Source organism: Labeo rohita, chromosome 13, assembly GCF_022985175.1.
Source record: "Labeo rohita strain BAU-BD-2019 chromosome 13, IGBB_LRoh.1.0, whole genome shotgun sequence".
Lineage (NCBI taxonomy): Eukaryota > Metazoa > Chordata > Actinopteri > Cypriniformes > Cyprinidae > Labeo > Labeo rohita.
In genome coordinates this window covers 21,685,373-21,709,478 of record NC_066881.1, presented here as the reverse complement: position 1 = coordinate 21,709,478, position 24,106 = coordinate 21,685,373, and the positions used below count along the sequence as shown (strand labels likewise).

General features: G+C 35.8%; 1 protein-coding gene across 1 annotated transcript; it reads right to left on the bottom strand.

The window, feature by feature from the left end:
- Positions 1-1,373: 1,373 nt before the first annotated feature.
- Positions 1,374-22,953, bottom strand: ercc6 (excision repair cross-complementation group 6). Its single transcript, XM_051125287.1, has 20 exons — positions 22,811-22,953; positions 21,943-22,338; positions 21,699-21,819; positions 21,430-21,538; positions 19,166-19,880; positions 16,675-16,806; positions 16,174-16,332; positions 13,805-13,940; positions 12,846-13,016; positions 12,302-12,478; positions 9,292-9,408; positions 8,919-9,014; positions 6,835-7,053; positions 6,314-6,424; positions 6,115-6,234; positions 5,936-6,030; positions 5,353-5,498; positions 2,719-3,394; positions 2,548-2,626; positions 1,374-2,453 (listed from the first exon to the last, which is right to left on the bottom strand). The coding sequence occupies exons 2-20, from the start codon at positions 22,326-22,328 to the stop codon at positions 2,028-2,030; spliced, it is 4,191 nt and encodes a 1,396-aa protein (XP_050981244.1). The 5' UTR covers positions 22,329-22,338; positions 22,811-22,953; the 3' UTR covers positions 1,374-2,027.
- Between the last annotated feature and the right edge of the window lie 1,153 nt (positions 22,954-24,106).

Here is a 24,106-nt window from a genome sequence, read left to right as displayed (position 1 = left end):
TTTTTTTTTCCACAGTTGCTTTTTATATTAAAAATCTAGATGACTGTTTTTGAATTTAAAATTGGCTGTCAGACCAGTAATTGCTCATTATATGGGTTAGGGGTCCACTTTATACGAGAATCCACTGGCTGCGCGCTCGCAGGTCCAAATTTTGATTTTGTTCACAGCAAGGGGTCCGAGGATTTATTTCCCACTCTCGCGTAAATGATATGCAGCGGGACCCTTTCAATTACTTTTAAAACGCACACGGGACGCCGAGCGCAGACACCGCCGCTCCTCTGCTGCTGGAAATGAGGCTCCGAGTAGCAGCTGAAATTTTGAAGTGCAGGACGGTATTGGATGAAATCACATAAACTGCAAAAAAGCAAATGTAATGGTGCATAATTGGTTCTCTAATAGCATTACACAAGGATAATAGCCTGTTATGGCCCCCTGCACTATTAAGTGCTTCCCTGGCGTAGAACGTTTATGATATTAAGAGGGGAATATAATGATATTTTAGTTATTAAATGCGTGTAATTAATTTATGCACCGCTGAAAATAAAGTTGGTGTTATGATCTCGTCAAAACGCATCGGAAACTGGGGGACGAGCTCTGTATAACTTCTTGACATTTGTATTATTACACGGAACGGGGATACGTTTGGATTGATCAAACCTATAGATCAAGTGATTTCTACGATCGTGAGAGTCTGACTGGGACTGGGGGTATAACTGCCAGATGAAACGAGTCATAAAGCGCTGCTTTTAAAACGTGTCTTTAGTGCGACTGAATAATTGCTGTTTTTAATTTTTAACTAACAGAATAATTGTGTGTGCATGAGGCCTCATAAGAAAAGGCAAAAGAAAACTTCAGTACCACGGTCAGCGACGGGACAGCTTGCGTACAAAAGTCCAACAATTAAAAAACTACACAACGAATACGTAAATTATTCTTCTGAGCCGATTATCGACTGTATAAACGAATAAAAAGTTTTAATGATTAATTAATTCAACTCTTATTTATGTCATTTTAAAAAAGCAGTTTGCAGTTACCTCCTTTATTGATTTGTTCGTTCTAGTTTGAGGAGAAAAGTATTTTAACAAAAGTACTTATTTAAAAATGTTTTAGAATTGCAGAACTTAATTTAATTGCAACTCGCATTGACAAACAAATTTACGACGAACGCTAATTTCTGACACATTAACTTACGAGAAATAAAAGCCTGTCCCTGAGAGGCCGTGGCGTTGTGATTAATGCGCAACAACAGAAAATCATAGTTCTTTTCAAAATGAGATCCAATAAGCCCCCGTGAGGTGGTGTTGTATCTTCCGGCTCATCATCTAGTGATGCATTAAATTTCCTAGATCATATTAATAAAATGTACTAAGGAGTTGATGTAAAGGATGATGTTTATTGGGTAACTTTTAATGAACACATTTAATTGTTAAAACGTGTACAGTATTCCCAAAACTCCATCACTGGCTTTACACATTGCAGTTACATTAAATCTCATTTGTTCTCAGTGAACAAACAGTAAGTGGAAGGCAGAGATAGAAACTCTCAAGACATTAAATAATGTGGATTTTAAAACTGGCATTTTAACAAATTGGCACTCAGCACCTTTATAGGGTAGAAACCCTATATTAAATGTACATTTTCCATTATTGACAAATTATTGGTAGAACTGAGTACCAATAATTAAGTAAAAAAAAAAAAAAGTACTGATCTTAACAGCATTTGCATGAATAACAGTTTCAAGAGATATCCAAGTTCAAGTAATTTCCAGGAATTTACAAAAAAACAAACACAGGATGACATTATATAGAAATTTTTTTTTCCCATACAATAGGAGAGTTTTCACAATAATATGGCCAATACAATTCTTTTGTACTTTTTACAGCCAACCTTTATTGAAATGAATTGCATTTCCACATTTTGCAATCTTAAAAATAACTGATGCATCGAATCACCTTTGTTCCCAAGTGTGAGGTATACATTGCATTTGGAGCTTCCCAGTTAATGGCTTTTAATATGCTTCGCTCCATTTACCTGTAGTCAGCTTTAAGTTTCCACATTCCTTCCTGTCCAGGAAGTCTGTGGAACTCACAAATATTCCTTAGCAGTTCTCTGAAGACTGGTGTTTGTGTTGAATTGAGTCTGGGAGTGAAATACTCCAGGATCTCCTTGGTGCTCGCCTGGCCATCCACCTGAGCTTGGAAGGCCACAAAGTTCCTCAGGTCAACCAGAAGCTCATCGTGTTCTGTAGTAGCAGCATGCACGGCTGTAGATTCTCTCTCTTCCTCTTCCTCATCCTCTGGTCTCTGAGGTTGATTGAGATGATTCCTAGCCCTCATTCTAGCAAGGAGAGAGGATGAGGAAAGAGAACCAGACTCATCCTGTGCTCCATCACCGCTGAAGTGAGCAGCAGATCCTGGCTTCTTTACCACTGACTTCTTTATAATATCAGCATCCTATATTAAAAGAAAAAAAAAAAAACTTGAGTGTTCAACAACCGTTTATTATTCTTATGGGGGTTCACAGGATATTGTATCCTTATAGACGTACCTTGCATTTCTCTGCTGCTTTGGCCGTTGTCCCAGATGACTGAGACAGAAGGGAGTTTTTCTTCTGTCCAAACCTTCTCCTAAAAGCAAAATGGATGTTAAAACCGCCTCGTATTATTATTAAAATCATTTTTAATTTCCATTCATTTTAATAAAATCCAATTATACATACCTGACTGGAGGTGGGGTTGCTGTTGTAGACCCTCTCGAGAAAGCAACCCTGCAATTTTGCCTGGAGATCTTCAGAGCTTTCAGGGCATCCTTCGCAACCCTATTGGCTTCAGCTTCCACAAGCACATAGTCCGGGTTCGATGCCTCCATGATGGTGTCATGCTTCATGACGCTGTGTATCCCTGATTTTTTAAACAGCTTAGCTAGAACATAATCGTCACTCTTTTTCTCATTTTTTTCCTCCTCCTTCTCAGTTTCCTCTTTCTTATACCTTCGTTTCTTTACCAGGTGAGAAATGCGACAGCCCTCAAACCTGGCGTCTTCAGAGTTCTTGCGCTTTTTATGCTTGCGCTTGTGTAATGTGTCTCTTTCTGGTGTTTCACAGTGTTTTTTCTTCTCTCTGTGCTTTTGAGGGCTGTCCGCTGGAGAATGAGCTTTACTAGGGCTGTCTGTCAAATGATCAGCAGTGGAATGAGGTTCAAGGTTATTGTTCTGTGACCCAGAAGCATTGTTGTTTAAGAGACCGTTGACTGAGGTAGCGTTTGTGTTTCCTGATAGAGATGTGTTATGTTGGTCTTCAACGCAAAATGCAGATGAATGAGACGATGGTCTCGAGGTCTCCTGAGAAGGTCGGGAGGTCTTGTGTCTTTTTGGAACTTGCACATCTGACCCTGTGCCTTTAAATTAGAAAAAACACAATACAATTTAATATGTATCTACACTAAAATTAAACCTTCAAGGGTAAAACTGCTTGTCACCGGTGCAAAGGTCAACTTTGTATCTTATCCCTAAAATGGTTAACTGTAGTAACATAAAGGCATATGGGTTATTGAAGTGAAATGGCATTTTAACTGTCCCAAAAGATAAAATTTATTTTTTTTTTTTTTTTTTGAGGCAAATGTCAAAATTGGTGTGACTGTCTCAAGCATAGTTCAATGAATTACAACTTTTATCAATTAAAATGAAAAGCAAAAAAATGTTAATAAATACCTCTGGCATAATTGTACCAGTGTCTATTTTAGTAAATGCCAAACATTTTTTCCATCTATATATTTCTGAAAGTATAGGAACTTGATACATTTTGATTCTGAAAAAACATGTTCTCTGGTGTGAAACCATATCCTGATTTTAAATTGGCCAATTACAGAAAACTTTTATAAGTTGAAGGACCTTATTCATGGTCATGTTACTGAAGCCCCCTGTCAAGCCCATGACATGTACACTATTATGCAAATTTTTGTCTCAGAATATTTTCGAAGAAGACTTTCTGGAACCACTACAAAAGTGTTACGTTTTGTTGTCCTTTGGTGTGACACCCCTAAATTATATTTTTTATTAAAAACTGTATGTTAAACTACATAATCATAGAAAATTATGCAAATGTGTCTTGCAAACCGCTAATGACAGGTTAGCTCGAAATAGCAAGGTCATTAATGGACACAAAAGGCTGAAACGTCCTGTGGTGTGACAAAAAATGTCCTCTGGTGTGACGCCTGTACTGTCACACTATAGGATAAAAAATGTCAAACCAGAGGACAAGATCTTTTAAAGAAGCATTTAAAAAAAAAAAAAAAATTTGTTTTGATCCCTTTTATTCTTTTTTTTTTAATACAATTTTTACTGTTCTTCAATGCAATAATTACATTAAGCATTAAATAATAATACCTTAAAAAGAGTAGCCATATAGTTAAAAAAAAATAATTTACGTCTTAATGAATATAGTTTGAATATCAATCATGTTTAGCTGTGCCACACATGCAGCAGAGTTTCAGTAACATACCGATTGACTAAGAGACTGAATTTGGTTGATGAAAATATTATTATTATTATTAAAAAAAAAAATTTAATTGTTTATATCAAAAGTAAACTTTCTCCTTTGACATCTTCAAAAATAAATATAAATACTTTAATAACTATAATTTCTGTAGTTTAGTGTGACGTAATGTCCTATGGTGTAACACAGATAAAAGAACCACAGATTTGTTTTTAATCTCAAAATATCTTAAAAAATAGTTAAGTATATATCACTCATCTTTAAATGGTATAATTTTCAGCAGTTTTGAATGGATGACAGCAAAGTTTATCTTGTCAAAGTTTGTCTTGAAATTGTCCAAAAAGTCATGGGGAAAAATTATGTTAATTATAATTTCATATTAAATAAATAAAACTATATTGAAAAGAAGTGTCTAACAATGAGGATAAATCTCTCTATTAAATCTCGCTATTAATTTTTGCTGTCAAACCACAGGCGGAAAAACAAACAATGAAAGAATTGACGACGTTAGTGACCCTTTATATTTCCTTAAAGATCAGACTTCACACTACATAAATACATGCATTTCTTCTTCAAAAATGGTCTTTTACAAAAAAAAAATAAAAAATTATACTTGCTATTTGTCAACTACCCTTATATTGCTACCTTTAAGAAAATAAGTATATTTTTGGTGTATTTGAGTTACAACATAGTCTCATTAGGGGTACTTCTGTTTTTTTGACTTTGTACCAATAAAATGTTTTGAAATTGTATTTACATTGCCTGATTTCAAGGCATGTTCTCTTTGTGACATCAGCCAAATAACCAGAGCTGTTCTTGCAAAGAAAATATGTTCAAATTGCTAATATATCCATGAATTACCTGCAAATATTGCACTGGTTTCCGTTCCCTGGGAGCCGTCAGGATTGCTCAGTGTGAAAAGTTCATAAATGTCATTAGACTTGAAAAACCGCCTCTGCTTGGGATCCTTTAACACTCGGTTGGTGAGAAACTGTTTGAAGATTTGTCTATGGAAAGAGACAAGAAATACAGGACTGATTTTTTTTTTTAAATCGTCGTTATGATACACCCTAGTCCCACATTTCTTGAATTACTTCCTTTATAGCCTAAACACCGACATGCCACAATCTCACCCTGCTGGATGGTTTATCTGCTTAACAAATGCATAGTGTCTCGGGTTAGCTCGAAATTGCAAAATTAATATGCGCAATCCCGCTCTTCACAGTCCTTTCGAAATTCCCATCGCCTCCTTACAAATAACCCACTAGTCTACGACAGCCTTTAGCGACCAATTAGCAAATTGTGTTGATATCTAATTAAAAAAATAATGCATTTCAATTACTGTCTATTGAGCTCCTGCAGACAGAAGTAGGACATTATGGATTATAATAGTCCTCCTCACTATTACCAGCTTCATCTCAAAGCCCAATCCTAGAAAACTAACCTGTGGTAAATCTTCTCCTCAATTGTTCCAGCTGTCAGCAGCCTGTAAACCGTCACCTGCTGCTTTTGCCCAATCCTCCAGGCACGCTCACGAGCCTACAGGAGGAGGTCAACAGTTCGCATCAATACCGATCAACGCTGCATGCTTGAAGCGGAATAGAGATACTGCTTTGGCCCCACCTGAGTGTCCGTGCTGGGATTCCAATCTGGGTCGTAGATTACAACCCTATTTGCTCCAGTCAGATTGACTCCTAAACCTCCAACTCTTGTTGTCAGAAGGAAGATGAAGATGTCTTTGTTCTGCAAAGCGCAAAAGAGTTGGTTTTAAGCTTCTTAACCACAACAGATAGCGTAAAACAGCCACCGTGATGTTGTTCACCTGGTTGTATTGAGCGATCAGAGGCTGTCTGGATGCAATGGTGGTAGTGCCGTCCATTTTGAGATACGAGAAGCCGTTCTCCCTCACAAACACCTCCAAGATCTCCAGCATCTGTGTGTGTGGGAGAAATGGTTTCAGACAGAGCATTGAGAACAGGATTAGTGCTAATAGGATTAAGTGAGATTAATATTACATGTACAGAAGTACCAACTGTGTGGGTTTTAGGTTCTCTCTGAAGCCAAATCTCATTTCTATTGAACAAAGACAGCTGGGTCCTGACAGACACCCTACAATGCAATAAGATCTCCTAATGAATTCTATTAGAGGGCAAAATGACATAATAACTTTATTGGTCCTTTAGTGGTGCTGCTGGAGATGGTGAGAGTGCAGCTTATCCATCAATACTGTTGGTTTATTCGCACATCTTTACTTCAACAACGGCCGATGGATCTGTTCGGATGGGTTCGGCTAAAAGCAGCCAATGTTTTTCTCTCCTTATTTTGCGCTCCTCTCTTACTGACCTGCCTGGATTGGGTGAAAAGCAGAACTCGGTGTCCCTGTTTGAACCACAGGCGTAGCAGTGACTCCACCACAATCATCTTCCCAGAGCGTTTCCAGTAACCAAAGTGCTCCTCCTCGGTCAGCTGCTCATCAGGGATGCCTCTGAGCAACCGCGGCCCGCCTGTGAACAGATCCGGGTGGTTGCACATCTTCCTCAATGCTATGAGGCCTGAGAAAACCTAGAACCACAGGGTGGGGAATTGAGATTAATACACCGGATGGATATGTTAATACATTTAATGGAGGGAGAAAAACAATTCTCTTTCCTTGTAAGAAATAGGAAACACAAATCTTAATATTAATAAACCTGGTTAATTTAATGAAGGTAATTGACCAGAGCAAAGTAAAGTCTCTTCCTTGAAGTAAATGCAGCAGTCTTTGCATTATATATGTGGCTTAATGGAGTTTGTGACCACATAAGAGGGGTTTGTAAACTGCTCTGCAACCCACAGCTTTTGCCTCCACAAAACACATTTGGAGCATTGTGATGAATAGTTTGTATAAAGGAGCTTCTCCTTGCTGTGACAGTTTGCACATAAAGAGAGTCAATAGATCACAGGGACTGTTTTTTAAAAGCAACAAGCATCTTCACAGCCGTGAAAGCTGACACAACATTTATCAATGAAACAGATTCTCCATGCTTGTGACAAGGTAATTATCAGCAAAAAAATGTATCTGTACACATATTATGAATATAAAGTGCAGTTCGAAAATCCACGTTTACAGTTTTTCATTACACACTGGTTATAAGCATAACAACTGCATGAAAAGTTAGTAAAGTGAGTATTTGTACACGTTTGCTCTGACGATATCAGCACTTAAGCTGCAAGAACTTTTAAAATTGTAAAACCTGATAATCTTGTTCTCCAGCATTTTTTTAGAATCCTATTTAGATGTTCAAATTAGATTGTAATGTTAGAATTCCACTACTAGAATTGCAATGTTCAAACTTTTCACTTGACAAATTCCAGAAGCTCTTTAAATGTATCTCTCTACACATACACTACCAGTCAAACGTTTTTTTAAAGAATTCTCTTCTGCTCACCAAGCCTTGCATGTGTTTGATCCAAAACACAGTAAAAGCAGTAATATTATAAAATATTTAAAATAACTGCTTTCTATTTAAACATATTTTAAACTGTAATTTATTCTTGTGATCAAAGCTAAATTTTCAGCATCATTACTCCAGCCTTCAGTGTCACATGATCCTTTAGAAATCATTCTAATATGCTGATTTGCTGTTCAAGAAATAATAATAATTATTATTATTATTATTGTTATTATTATCATCATCATCATCATGATGATAATTTTAAACAGTTGAGTACATTTTTTCAGGATCTTTTGATGAATAGAAAGATCAAATTTATCTGAAATAACAAGCTTTTGTAACATTATACATTATACTATACCATTCAAAAGCTTGGAGTCAGTATGATTTTTTGGGGGGAAAGAAATTATAGAAATTAATAAATGTATTTATCAAGGATGCTTTAAATTGATCAAAAATGATAAGGTCATTTATAATGTTACAAAAGATTTCTATTTCCGATAAACGCTGTTCTTCTGAACTTTCTATTCAAAGAAACCTGAAAAAATTCTACTCAGCTGTTTTTAACATATAATAATAATAATAATAATAAATGTTTTTGAGAAGCAAATCAAAATATTAGAATGATTTCTGAAGGATCATGTGACTGGAGTAATGATGCTAAAAATTCAGCTTTAAAATCACAGGAATAAATTACACTTTAAAATATATTAAAATAGAAAACAGTTATTTTAAATAGAACAAATATTTTAAAATATTGCTGTTTCTTTTCTGTTCTTTGGATCAAATAAATGCAGGCTTGATGAGCGGAAGAGACTTCTTTAAAAAACATTAAAAATCTTACTGTTCAGAAACTTTTGACTGGTAGTGTATGTGTGCACACATAATGATACAGCATGTCACCTCTCAAATAAATGGATAATGAATTTGTGGGGGAGAGAAGATGATCAATTTTAAACAATTACATTAGTGTTTTACACATGGATCCATTACCTGCATGTCTCCATTCAGAATTTGATAAACTTCTTTAGAGTCCAGAAAGTTCTGGTAAACTTGCCGCTGATCTTCCGTTAATCTGCAGAACAGGACCTGTTTGGATAATGAAACATTATAATTGCTTTTATTATATTTTATTATTCAACAGTTAAAACAACAGTAGGAAGTTTCAATGTTTGGATCTCTGATCTTCTAGAATTGCTTTGTGACATAAAGCTTGTTGCTCTAGCTTCATTTCAAAGAAAAGTTACAAAAAACTGTCTGAAATGTTACTAAAAGTAGTCTCATATGCACAACTGTGCTACTGTCATACAGGAAACACATAAACAGTTGAATATAGATTTATTTGTTACATGTATTGTAAGGGCACCTGTTCATTTTTGTCAGGTAAAGAGAGGTTTGCTTTCACATCAGCCTTCATTCTTCTCAGCAAGTAAGGGTTAATCGTATCACGGAGAACACAAGCGCATTTATAGGCTGTCTGGACCTGAGGAATAGAAATTTAAAAAATAAATAAATACATTAGTGATAAATCAATAACAACATTCCCCTCGCAACATGAAAACAAAACTTATAGTGCATAGACTTAAAAAGAAACTTTCCCAAAGAACTGCACCACAGTTTCCACAAAAATATTAAGCAGCGCAAATGTTTTCATCATTGAAAATAAACAGAAACATTTTGTTAGCACCAAATGAGCATATTAGAATGGTTTCTGAAAGATCATATGACACTAAAGACTTCAGTAATGGCTGCTGGAAATTCAGCTTTGCCATCACAGGAATAAAAGTTATTTAAAATTTTTTAACTGTATTTATCAAGTACATGCATCTTTGGTGAAAGACGTGTCTTTCAAATACATGAAAAAAATTACAGACCCCAAACTTTTAAAAAGCAGTGTGTGTGTTTTAACTTTTTGCAAGCAAACACGCCCAACTAAAATCTTTTATGTTTTTGGCTAATTAACAAGCATCCAGTTCAATACACTTTATGAAAGGCAAACAAATTTGTGTGTCCTGAGGCATGTCAACAGCCGCTTGTTCTCTTTCTCTCCTCCTATCAGCAGATTGACACATTAAAGATTCATAAGAGTGCTGCTGGACTCCAGAGGGGGGGCTGCACTCTTTTATCAATAATGTTCTCCTGATCCAGCGTTAGGCCAAATGCCATTTAGCTGTAATTTAAAGGGGTTCGCAGATCAAAAGAAAGCCTGCAGTTGAACCACAACACTGCAGGGCATACAAGGAGCCCGGATTAGGGCCCATTTGAGAGGACAAAAGAGAGAGAGGCAGACAGAGAGAGAAGTGTGAATAAGTAGTGATACAACATATGCTTCAGTAATGAAGCTGGCTGCAAAAGTGCTCAAGACTGTATGTTTCCTTCTTTCTGGATTTGTAAGCCGTCATACTTTTATTTTAATCTTTTTTATTTTTTTTCCCAATTTTTTAAAAAACCTTTTCCCTCCACTGTTTAATTTTAAATGATCCAGTAATACAAATTAATTTTTAAAAGTAAGGTTTCTCAATATATAAGGTTATAAAAAAAATGTAAAAAAAATAAATCTGCAAAAGGTTGAAATTCTGAAAGAGATATTTTTCTAACTTTTCACAAACACACACCTATATATGAGAATGTAAAGTGCTTTAATAAGTGCACTGGATGATTGTTAGTTCATTTTTCTCATATATTTTTGGTGCAGAGAAATATGTACTGCACTAAGTGTAAATTCTTATCGCAAGATTGTATAATCTTCTCTCATTTCTCAAATGAATATCCACTAAAACAAAATTTATGAATGTATGAGGCTGGTCAGCAGGACTGTGCAGACAGCTGGGAAAGGAGAGAGCGCCATGAGTCAGGGGTTAGCTATCTACAACCATTTAATAACATTAATAATTAGTAAAGGTTTTTATTATTGGCAGAGGAAACATCAATAGCCTTTTAAAGCAGTTCGGAAATGAAATCCATAAAGTAAGTGTGCTATTAAAAAGGTTTCCTAATAATGGCACATCTAGATTCCATTCACCATACAGCCTTCACAATGCTGTTAGAAGGTTTTTATATGCCTTTGAATTAATACAGGCACTTTCATCTCTGTGTAACATGCAATATGTTCTACATTCATTATGCTATTATTATAGGTTTATACAGTTGAGTTTAAAAGTTTACATCCCCCTTTCAGAATAATTAAAAAAGTTAATTATTTAAATTAAAATGCTTGTTATTGTTTATATAGTACTGACCTGAATAAGATATTTCACTATTTCAAAATGTTTACATATAGTCCACAAAAGAAAAACAGTTGAATAATATAAACAGTTAAAAATGATTGCCTTGATTCTTAATACTGTGTTGTTACCTGAATGATCCACAGCTGTGATAGTTTTTCATGAGTCCCTTGTTTGTCCTGAACAGTTAAACTGCCTGCTGTTCTTCAGAAAAATCCTTCATGTCCCACAGATTCTTTGGTTTTCCAGCATTTTTGTGTATTTGAACCCTTTCTGACAATGACTGTATGATTTTGAGATCCATATTTTCACACTAAGGACAACTGAGGGACTCATATGCAACTATTACAGAAGGTTTAAACATACACTGATGCTCCAGAAGGAAAAAACAATGGATTAAGAGATGGGGGGTGAAAACTTTTGAACAGAATGAAGATGTGTACATTTTTCTTGTTTTGCCTAAATATCATTTTTTTACTGATAGTACTGCCCTTCAGAGGCCACAGAAGATAGTTACATTTTTCCCAGAAGACAAAATAAGTTCAATTTACCCTCATCTTCAAATTCAAAACGTTTTCACCCCCGGCTTTCCTTCAGCGTTTGAATCTTCTGTAATAGTTTCATACTGAGTCGTTCTCAGTGTGAAAAGATCGATCTCAAAATCATACAGTCACTGTTGGAAAGGGTTCAAACACACAAAAATGCTGGAAAACCAAATTATTTGTGGGACCTGAAGGATTATTCTGAAGAACAACAGGCAGTTTAACTGTTCAGAACAAATAACGGACTCATGAACAACTATCACTAAAAAACAAAACAAAAAACACACAGCTGTGGATCATTCAGGTAACAACACAGTATTAAGAATCAAGTGTATGTAAACTTTCAAACAAGGTCATTTTTATAAATTCAACTATTATTTTCTCTTGTGGACTACATGTAAACATCATTTATGTGTAAAATATATTATTCAGGTCAGTACTAAATAAACAACAACATGCATTTTGACTGATCCCTCTTATTTTGGTAAAATAATTAACATTTTTAATGATTCTAAACAGGGGGTGTAAACTTTTGACCTCAGCTGTATATGAATAATAAAGAGAATTTGAACTGCATTGATCAATACGCTCTGGGTGATGAGTGGCTCACCTGCACTGGAGACGCATTAGCGTATCCTCCCATCGTAATGGGTACAGAGAACTGCTCCATAAAGACGGGCAGAGTCCCCAGCTTCCCTGGAAACACAAAGTCAAAAAGCGACCACAGCTCTTTGAGGTTGTTCTGCATGGGTGAGCCAGAGAGGATAAAACGGTGGGGTGTCCGGAACTGCGTACAGAGTAAAAAAAAAAAAAAAACAAATCAGTGACAATCCTTTATAATTTACAAGATTAAATAATCAAAATAGTTTTAGAGCTTACCTGCGCAAGCAGTTAGATACTGCTTCACAATAAAGCCCCCTTTATGATGGATTTGGTTTTAAAGCTCCATTAGCTTTAGTTTATTCAATACCAAATCAAAGCGTTGCGAAATTTCAGATTGATTTTTTAATATAGCGATCAATAGCACTGGAGCTCATATAACTAGATGCAGACTGAACAAAGATCATTTCTTAAAGGTCTACCAGCTTGTGTTTGCGATACCCGTGAGACTTTAATTGACAGTTTGATGGTAAAATTAAGAAAGCAAAGATCACCTGCTTGCATGCCACAGTAACCCCGGCGTTTGGGTTCCTAATTTTGTGGCCCTCATCCAGGATGACGTAATGCCAGTCGTACTTCTGGATGTAATCTTGCATAATGCGGATGTATGAGTAGGAAGTGATGAGGATGCCGTGACTCGCCACTATCTCCGGAATGAGCTTTTCCTGAAAATGAGGAGTAAAGGTGTAAAATGTAACAGAAAGTAAACTCGCTCGCACAACAATGTCTTTTTTGGCTGTTAATTAAATTGAGGAAATTGCGATAGGTTGCCGGCATCAGGCCCCTGGCGATAGCGTCTTCATCAGAACGACTAGTCTATACGTCTGCTTTGATGTCTCACATGAACGGTCTCAAGTGTGTTCCAATTATAGACGTGCAAAGCGACTAACCTCTGTTCCCAGCCCCCCCCTCCACACTTTTTTTTTTACTTTGTAGCCAATTAATCAGGTACATCTGCTCTACAGGAGTGTTAGTGTTAGCGTGAAGGCGGTATCATTAGGTGCCAACGCTGCATAAACGTTCCTCTGTCTCTCTCCCACAAGCTCTTGAGACCAACTCTCCACCTAGAGGGCAAAGCACGGACTGCCAGACAACAACCCCCATTAATCACTGTGTCAGGCAGGACGGGGAGGGGGGCAGTGAAGACCACTCACAGTAAACACTTCACAGCCGCCCCACAGCAGCTCCTGCTACCTTAGCTTTAATTAATTTAACATTTCCTTGGAGCCAATTCGACTCCACACACTAGGATATTTGCTGACAAGGGGAAAATCTCACGCTGGCATAAACGTTACAGGCCGAAGCGACACAGTTCATCTTAATCTTGTTGTCATGTTGCTTCTTTATATGGAAAAATTTGGGGGTTGAGATTATATACAGAGCGGAACAAAACAGTTTACATTACGGAAGTCTCAGGAATGGATGCTCTCAGCTCCGGCAGAGCATGACTCACCTTTTTGCTGGTGAAGGAGCCTGTGTCGTGGAGGACAGCAACACGGAATGGAGGCCACCATGTGTGGAACTCCTTCACCCACTGATGCATGACTGTAGCCGGACACACAATGACCGTGGGCCCCAATCCAGCATACCTGCATGAGAACAGGATGTGGTCACAACACTGAAGAAACTACACTACCAGCCAAAAGTTTTTGAACAGTAAGATTCTGCTCATCAAGCCTGCATTTATTTGATACAAAATACAGCAAAAGTAATATTGTGAAATATTTTTACTGTTTAAAATAACAGCTTTCTATTTGAATATATTTTAAAATGTAATTTATTCCTGTGATCAAAGCTAAATTTTACTGTTCAAGAAACATTTTTATTATTATTATAAATATTTAAAACAGTTGAGTACTTTTTTTTAACGTTTCTTTGATGAATAGAAAGATGAAAAGTTCAGCATTTATCTGAAATAAAAAAGTGTTTGTAACATTCTACACTATACCATTCAAAAGTCAAAATAAATGCTGTTCTTCTATACTTTCTATTCATCAAAGAAACCTGAAAAAAATTATACTAGGCTGTTTTCAACATAATTATAATAAATATTTTTTGAGCAGTAAATCAGAATATTAGAATGATTTCTGAAGAACCATGTGACTGGGGTACTGATGCTAAAAATTCAGCCTTGAAATCACAGGAATACGTTACATTTTAAACTAGAAAAAAATAGTAAAAAATATTTCAAAATTGTACTGTTTTTGCTGTACTTTTTATCAAATAAATGCAGGCTTGGTGAGCAGAAGAGACTTCTTTAAAAAACATTCAAATCTTACTGTTCAAAAACTTTTGACTGGCAGTGTATAAAAGTTGTATTACTAGTTTTAGTATGTACTAGCTTTTTTAATATTTGACCAGTCATCTGGTTTTTATATGGGGTAAACAACAGCCTTCAATGAAATATAACTCCTGCACAGCTTTTTTCCAGCAGCACAGCAAAAATACAAAATAAATAAAACCAACTAAACAAATAAACATTAACATTTAAATAAAATAAAAGATACAGTTAATTCAAATAAATGCTGTTTTTAACTTTTAATTAAATAAAAAAATGTAAGTTTCACCATAAGAAAGTAAATAATGATGTGTCTAATGATGTGAGGTGAGTTTGCAGTCTGTATTTATTATGTTGCTATAAAAAAGACTTAATGTTAAGAAACGGCTTTCTATTAAGTTCTTCTTGCGGGTTGCATTAAAACACAACCAGTGTAAAACGATTTATAAACAAATGACTTTTATGAGTCATTTTGTATTAGCGAATCAAAAACACAGTGTAGCCTAACCTTTCACTGAACTGAATCCATCAGAATCTATTGTTATATATCGCAATGAGGAAAATGTTTTGTGTCAATAGCATTACTGTCTTATTATCCATACTCCTTTTTAGTAAAATCCACCTACTAATGTTTTACTTGCAATTACACACATTACCTTTAAGGTGATGAACCCCATGAGCTTACGGCACAGCTGTTCTGCTCTTCCTCTCTATGTGAGTGTTCACTAAAAGAGATGAACTGACGAAATGCACTAAATGGCTTTGGGAGCATTACAGCTTGATATGATATTCCGGATTGTGAAAGCCATTGATAGCGAGCCATAATTGAGTTTGCAAACAATCAATTTGCGGATGGGCGACGCCAGACAGCGTATTGACCATCCATGAGGGCCTCCACCCCGAGTGCGTATAGTAAGAAAAGCAAAAAAAAAAAAAGTAAAAATGCATTACTTTAAGTATGTTTAATTACATGTTTCATGTTTAATTTTCCACCCTCCCTGGCCAACGAGCAGTCTCTCTTTCATGTCACGTCCTTGTTTCTCCTTTGATGCCGCCACTAAGAGAATTAGAGGAATATCATAATTGAAACGTCTTTAATAATTTACGCCAAACCTCTCTCCACCAGCAATCCAGCTGCTGAAATATTCATCGCAATCGAGACTCTGAGTCTGGGAGGGGTGGGGGAGACGGCTGACGTCTGTGTTTATGTGTGTTAGTGTTTGTACACATGTATGTGTGCATGTGTGGCTGATGATGATGATCATGTTTTGGAAAGGGCAAGACTCAAAGAAAAGGCAGACAGACGACAGACAGTAGCTACAATTATTATGAAAACCCATTTCTGCCTTAGATTAAATTTAGATTTTAAAATATTAAATAAAAATGAATTTAAAGATAAGTTAGGAATATAAATATACAAAATGTTCAATATTTATGCATTGATTACTTCCAAAATCCTTTTTTTTACTCTGAAGCTGAAACAGATTTCCATAAATACGGTAGATAAACAAACTAGAAACGTATGACAATGTTGAGTCCCTTGCCTGTAATTGGAGCCACGTGTTTTTAGCTTGCTGTAGCTCAGGCCTGCCAGGAAGGCAATTATCTGGATGGTCTTGCCCAGGCCCATTTCGTCTCCCAGAATGCCTCCTGCTTGCTGGCAGTGCAGTTCCCACATCCACCTGACACCTGTCTGCTGATACCTGGACAACAAAAGCAAACGTTTTGTCACACAAAACGCAGCCCCAGCACAAACACAAACACAGTGGCTGATGAATTAATCATAGGGCCATTATCACTATTGATTCTAGATAAATGGGCCATAAGTGTTGCCCAATTGATGTGCTGTAAAACACAACCAGAACACAACAGCCGAGTCTAAAGCACTTCACCCCTCCCCTCCTTTACAGCTCAGCTTTCGGGACTCGTAAAATTTTTGTACGCAGTTAATATTTCACATTGTATGCGCATGTGTAAGAAAACAATGACTTATTGATTCTTTTCTTTTTATTATAAGGGTGTGTGTGATTTGTGTTGAGCCATACTTGAAGAGTTTCTTCCAGAGGAAACCCGGCATTTTAAATCCTTCGTCAAACTCTGCGTCACTCTCCTCGGACTCATCTTCTCCTGCTTCTCTCTTCGCCTCTTTTTCACGAAGTCGTTGCCTTTTCCACTTCCTGCAAGACAAAACCACAACAATACCATTACCTGCATCAACTTGAAGCCCTTTGAACATGCACATCATCACTGAACATGCAGACTAATCAGCATTAAGCATGAGACTTCCAGAACAAAAATTTACAGATAATATACACAACCCATTGTCATCCAAGATGTTCATGCCTTTCTTTCTTCATCCGTAAAGAAATTATGTTTTTTGAGGAAAACATTTCAGGAATTATCTCCATATAGTCCAAAATGCAAATTCAGTTTTGGACGTTCAAACTCGCAGGCACCATTGAAGTCCACTATATGGAGAAAATTTCTTAAATGTTTTTCTCCAAAAACAATTTCTTTACGACTGAAGAAAGAAAGGCATGAACATCTTGGATGACAATGGGGTGAGTAAATATCTGTAAATTTTTGTTCTGGAAGTGAACTTCTTTAATTATCCCATTGGCCAAATAGTTTTTTGGGTGATCTTTAACTAGTTCCAAACCTACAAGACCTCTGTTCATCTTCGAAACTCAAATTAGGATATTTTTGATCAAATCAGAGAGCTTTCTGACTGTTTTGACAGCAACGCAACTGTTCAAGGCCCAGAAACATAGGACACTGTTAAAATAACCCACGTGACATCAGTGGTTCAACCGTAATTTTATGAAGCTACGAGAATACTTTTAACAAATTACTTAGTGTACTTCCTTTTTAGTCATGTTTTAGTCATGTTTTTTTTTATTTGTGAAAAATATTAAGATTACAGAACTAAGAAAATATATAATTATAATGTATAAATATCTTTTATACATGTTTACAGTTTTATTATACTTTACACTTTATGTGTGATAAGTGAAATCATATATGTGACCCTGGACCGTAAAAACCAGTAATTTGTTTCAAAGTTTTCCATCGATGTATGGTTTGTTAGGATAGGACAATATTTGGCTGAGATACAACTATTTGAAAATCTGGAATCTGAGGGTGCAAAAAAGAAAAAAGAAAAAATTAAAATATTGAGAAAATCACCTTTAAAGTTGTCCAAATGAAGTTCTTAGCAATGCATATTACTAATCAAAAATTTAGTTTTGATATATTTAAGGTACAAAATTTACAAAAATATCTTCATGGAACATGATCTTTACTTAATATCCTAATAATTTTTGGCACAAAAAAAAAAAAAAAAAAAAAAAAAATCATTTTGACCCATACAATACATTGTTGGCTATTGCTACAAATATACATTCTACTTAAGACTGGTTTTGTGGTCCAGCGTCACATATATCTGCTTTATATTGGCCTACAGCCACCCTGCTCTCCATGATATCGGCCATCAAAAAAACTCCGTCGACCGCTAAGCACAAGGCTACAGTTCAGTAACAAAGTGGCTCTTTGTAGCTATGCTGCATGTCAAAAATAGAAACGGACCACAGACTGGTGTGGACACAGTGTCACGCTGAACGGCAGACCCCACAGACATTTCCCATGCTTCTCGAAACGTATTTGATTAACAATCTTCTCAAACTAAAACAAGTCTACTGCTGACATTTAAAATCTGACTCCGTTAAAGACGCCTCCTACGGGAAAGTTTGCAAGGTACCAAAAGTCCCCGGCCTCGGTTTTTAATTTCCCAGCCAAAGAACTACAGACAGACAAAGACAGAAACCGAAGAGAGAGAGAGAGCGAGAGACCTTTCCCTTCCTCTGCCCCTCACTCCGGCAGGCCAGATTTAATTGACCCACTTCTGGCTTCAGGGAAAGCTACAGCAGTTAGTGGCAGTGTCGTCAGAAAAGCAAATTAAGATTGATACAGACAATTAGGAGTTTGAGCTCCCCAAGAAAGGTACACAGAGAGGAGTGTAGGGAAAAAAAATCCATCTTCATTTGGGGTTGGTCCTGTCACTCCGCAATGAAACTGTTCCCTTTATCTGGGGCTTCCGAGACTGCACTTGTAATTAAGTCAAGACTAAGCATTGGTTCAGTTAATTACGTTTTTTCCCCCCTTTCCTCCACCGCTCGGCATCGCTCGCGCTCCACCATAGCAGAAATCAGTGGCCGCATTCGCATTTAAACCAACCAGAGCGGGGAAACTATGGAGAGACAGCGTATGCCAACTCAATTTGCTTACTATAAATACAAATGCATAAATCTTATTAGAATTGCTTCCATCTATTCGCACGCTAACACTGGAATAAATACATGCATACCATAATGAGAAAATATGAATAGGCATAGAATTTGCTTAGTCAAGGAACAGCTGCCAATCTCATCAGTGGATTAGGCTATCTGTTCTAGCATACATGCTAGGCAGAGTAACTAAACACATTTGACTGTAATGATTGTGGCAGTTTAGAAAATGATGGATTCATACTAAACTTACCTAATCCTTTGCCGGTAATACTCAATATCTCCATCATCTTTACATTTTTTGACTTTTCCGCCTTTCTGGGAGTCTTCATCCTCTGAGCTGCTAGGGATGTATTCGTCACTCTCATCCTCCTCCTTCTTGGGTTTCCTGGTTTTGGCCTGGTTCTTCTTCTTGTACGGTTTAAGCTGGTATTCTTCATCTTCATCCACCCAGAACTCATCATCATCATCATCTTTCTCTGGTTCCTCGGGATCCATCAGCTCATCACTCGGGATGTACTGTGAACCCTCGCTGTCAGACGTCTGCTCTTCATCGCCTTTCCTCCTTCTGGCTCGGGGCAGCTCCTTCTCCACCTTGGGCCTGGCTTTGGGATGAGCCTTCAGAGCGGTTCTTTGGAGCTTACGCATTCGCTTTTGGAGCTTCTTATCTTTGCTGGAAAGGGATCTGTTCTTTTGCACTTTGCCATCCGTGGTCTGTCCTGAGTGCTTCTTAGTGATCTTCTTCTTTAAGATGGGTCTCTTCCTGCTATCCGCTAACATGGCTTGGTCGGCGAGGTACTTGTCGAATCCAGAGTCCTCGCTGAGCATAACCTTTCGAGGCTCTTTCTTCTCCTGCTTCTGAGGGATCCGTGAACCGAACGGGGTCATGTGACCTGTGCGGATGAGCTCGTCCCATTCAGACTCCTGAGCTGGCATAAGCATGCTGCCCAAAGTGGATGGACCTGGTTCTAACAGACACAAACAGTGTAGAACAGTACCACTATTAGGCCCACAATAGCATATTACAGAAAAAAAGACATTAAGGGAAATTAACTTTCCATGATTTGTAACTTTTCTAAAAAATGTGTAGGTAGTGTTTTTCATTAATAAATGTGACCCTGGACCACAAAACCAGTCATAAGTCACATGTGTATATTTGTAGCAATAGCTAATGATACATTGTATGGGTTATTAAGTAAAGATCATGTTTCATTAAGATATTTTCCTACCATAAATATGTCAGAACTTAGGAAGATGCATTGCTAAGAACTTCATTTTGGACAACCTTAAAGGTGATTTTCTCTATATTTGGATTTTTTCCACCCTCAGATTCTAGATATTCAAATAGTTGTATCTTGACCAAATATTATATTGTCCTAACAAACCACACATCAATGGAAATCTTATTTATTCAGCTGTCAGATTATGTATAAATCTCAATTTCGAAAAAATTGACCCTTATGATTGGTTTTGCACTCCAGGGTCACAAATCAGCTCTGGAAACACTTTTGAATATTTATACTGTATTACAGCATTTATTGTGATCATAAATTGTGCATTTACATACATTTTTTTTATTTGATATCAATTTTATTTAACATTTAACAACCATAATTATTGTCAATATTACAATTTAATTCAGTTAGGCAAACTCAAACTTTTATTGTGTATGCGATTAATCGCGATTAATCGTTTGACAGCCCTAATATATATATATATATATATATATATATATATATATATATATATATATATACACACTACCGTTCAAAAGTTTGGGGTCAGTACATTTTTATTGTTTCTTTTTTTTTTTTTTTTTAAGAAATTAATACTTTTATTCACCAAGGATGTATTAAGTTAATAATTAAAAGTTTATTAAAAGTTAATAATAAATAATTTACATTGTTATAAAATATTTTTATATTGAATAAACACTGTACTTTTTAAACTTGTTATTCATGAAAGAATCCTGAAAAAAAAAATTACAGGTTCCAAAAAATATTTGGCAGCACAACTGTTGATATTATCCAACATTGATCATTCTAATAATAAATCTGCATATTGGAATGATTTCTGAAGGATCATGTGACACTTAAGACTGGAGTAACAGCTGATAAAAATTCAGCTTTTCATCACAGGAATAAATTCTACTTTAAAGTATGTTAAAATAAAAAACATTATTTTATATTGTAAAAACATTTTGCAATATTACTGTTTTTTTGTTTTTTTTTAATCAAATAAATGCAGCCTTGATGAGCATAAGAGACTACTTTAAAGACTATTACAAGTCTTACTGACCCCAAACTTTTGAACGGTAGTGTATATATATATATATATATAGTTACATACGCTCCAGGTGATACAGATATTCTGTAAATATAAAATACGTAATGCTCACTGTATACAAAAAATGATTGTTCAGCAAGATCAAAAGAGCATACGGTTCTCCAATACATTTAATTGAAAAGGCTAATAATGCATGTAAAGCTTCTGCAGAGAACTGTGCTTCAAACTTACCTTCGTCATCCTCAATCAATAACTCTGCTTCAAGCTTCTGAATATCCTCTCCGTCAAGAACAGCCTGCAATCTCTTCTGCTTGGCTCTGATCTTTTTTAACTGCTTCTCCTGTAAAAGACGACATGATTCTAAGTATTGTGTAGTAAGGATTTTTTAAAAGCAGTGCATTATTTAAATATTACAAGCTCTTATCTCATTAGGAAACTAAAGTTAAGTATATTTAATATAACATTTAAAAAGGTTTAAGCAAAAAAAATAAAATGCTTACCTTGTTCTCTTTTTGTCGTTTGACAGACTCAATTTTTCGACTGATGTCCTTGCTAGTGGCAGCATGAGGGGCTAACTGCTCTAAAATTTTGTTGATGTGTTTCAAAGCAGTTGTACATGACCTGAAATGCATTACATGCCATCCATATTACATTTAGCTTAAATTTCAACACTGAATCCTCATCATTTGACAGACATATAAAATGTACACTGTTTCAAGATCACTAAAGAAAGCATAAACTCACCTGACGTCATCCAGCACAGACTCGTACTCTTTCTCGGCCTCAGCTTTGGCTGCTGCTTGGTTGGCCTCCTGAATGGCCCTGTCCACCTGCTGCAACACACCTTGCTCAAGAACATCTTGGTCATACACATCCACTCCCAAACCCTGGAGTTCATCAGCCTGAGCGTTGTGGTCCACTGACTGGATCTCCTGACGGTTGATGTGGAGCAGGGCCTGGGATTTTCTAGGATTCTGTGACCCGACATTCTCCGGACATGTAGCTGCTGGCTCTTCCTTACTGCTTCCTGGGATGTAGAGGCCATTGTCTTCTTGGACTCCAGGAGTAAGGGCGCTGACAGGGCTGGATAGAGGAGCCAGGGGCTGGTCCTTGTTGCCTTCTACTGGCATTGTCAAGTAACTGTGAATAAGGATCATCTAAGACTGTAATCTTGGATATGTTTGATTACTTAGACACCAAAGTAAACGTATATTATTAACAGAGAAATCGTTTAATCATAAAAGCTTATATTAGGAATCAAATTTTAAAGTGTATTTTTTGTCATAAATAAGTATTTAAATTGTGAAAACATCTGTATTGAACAATTAGACTAACTGTCAACGACCATAACAAAAGACATACACAATAACTGAACACTACAACAGCCACGAACGTCAAAGTAACACACAATAACAACGGGATGTTATGGATTCATTTGAAAACAATGTGGTTATATTGATATCTGATTACTTCTATTCAAATAAAAAACTATTTAAAGAGTGATTTATGTAATAGTATAGGCTTGTGTGCTAAATGCTAACTGCTAGCATATTATTGTTGTTAGCCTTCAACTCAACTCGGACTTTAAAAAGCACAACAGTAAACAACAAACCTTCACAACGACCCGACTCTTTTAAATGATTTATTCGTATAACGTGAAATCCATTAAGATCTCATTTTAGTTTGCCGTTTACTACTGTCCAGCATGTGAACGTCTTATACAATCACTGCATAATACACTGTGAAGGAAGAAAGTTTGAGGCACCGTTTAAATGTCACCGGCTGAGGAAACATGTCAAAATAAAAGTCAGTAGCGGACATATAGTAAAAGTTAGTTTTTGTTTGTTTGTTTTAGAAATGTTGTGCAGAAATGACTCTTTGTGCCTGTTTGTGTTCGTTATATATACACTACCAGTCAATTGTTTAAATTTTTTTAATGTTTTTTAAAGAAGTCTCCTCTGTCACCAAGCCTGCAATTATTTGATCCAAAATGCAGCAAATGCAGTAATATTGTAAAATATTTTTTTAAATGACTGCTTTCTATTTGAATATATGCTAAAAATGTAATTTATTCCTGTGATCAAAGCTAAATTTTCAGCATTATTACTCCAGGCAGTGTCACACGATTCTTCAGAAATAATTCTAATATGCTGATCTGCTGTTCAAGAAACATTTTATTATTATTATTATTATTATTATTATTTAAAACAGTTGAGTACATTTTTCAGGATTCTTTGATGAATAGAAAGATCCAAAGATCAGCATTTATCTGACATAAAAAGCTTTTTGTAATATTATACACTATACCATTTAAAGGCTTGGAGTCACTATAGGATTTTTAGTAGAAATTAATACTTTTATTTAGCAAGGATGCTTTAAATAGCCCAAAAGTAATGATTAAGACATTTATAATGTTACAAACAATTTCTATTTAAAATAAATGTTGTTCTTCTGAACTTTCTATTTATCAAAGAAATCTGAAAAAAACTACTCAGCCGTTTTCAACATAATAATAATAATAATAATAATGTTTCTGAGCAGCAAATCAGAATATTAGAATAATTTCTGAAGGATCATGTAACTGAAGTAACGATGCTAAAAAATAAAATAGATTATTATAAAATATATTCAAATAAAAAATAGTTATTTTAAATGGTAAAAATATTTCAAAATGTTACTGTTTTTGCTGTACTTTGGATTTAAAAAAAATGCAAGCTTGATGAGCGGAAGAAACTTTTTAAAAAAACATTACATTACAAATCTTACTGTACAAACACTTTTGACTAGTATATTTGATCACATTTTATATTTTATTAAGCTTGTGGGCTAATTAAGATAATATGAAGTGTTTTTTCATGAATAAATGACTGAATAAATGAATACATAAATATATAATGAAATAATTCAG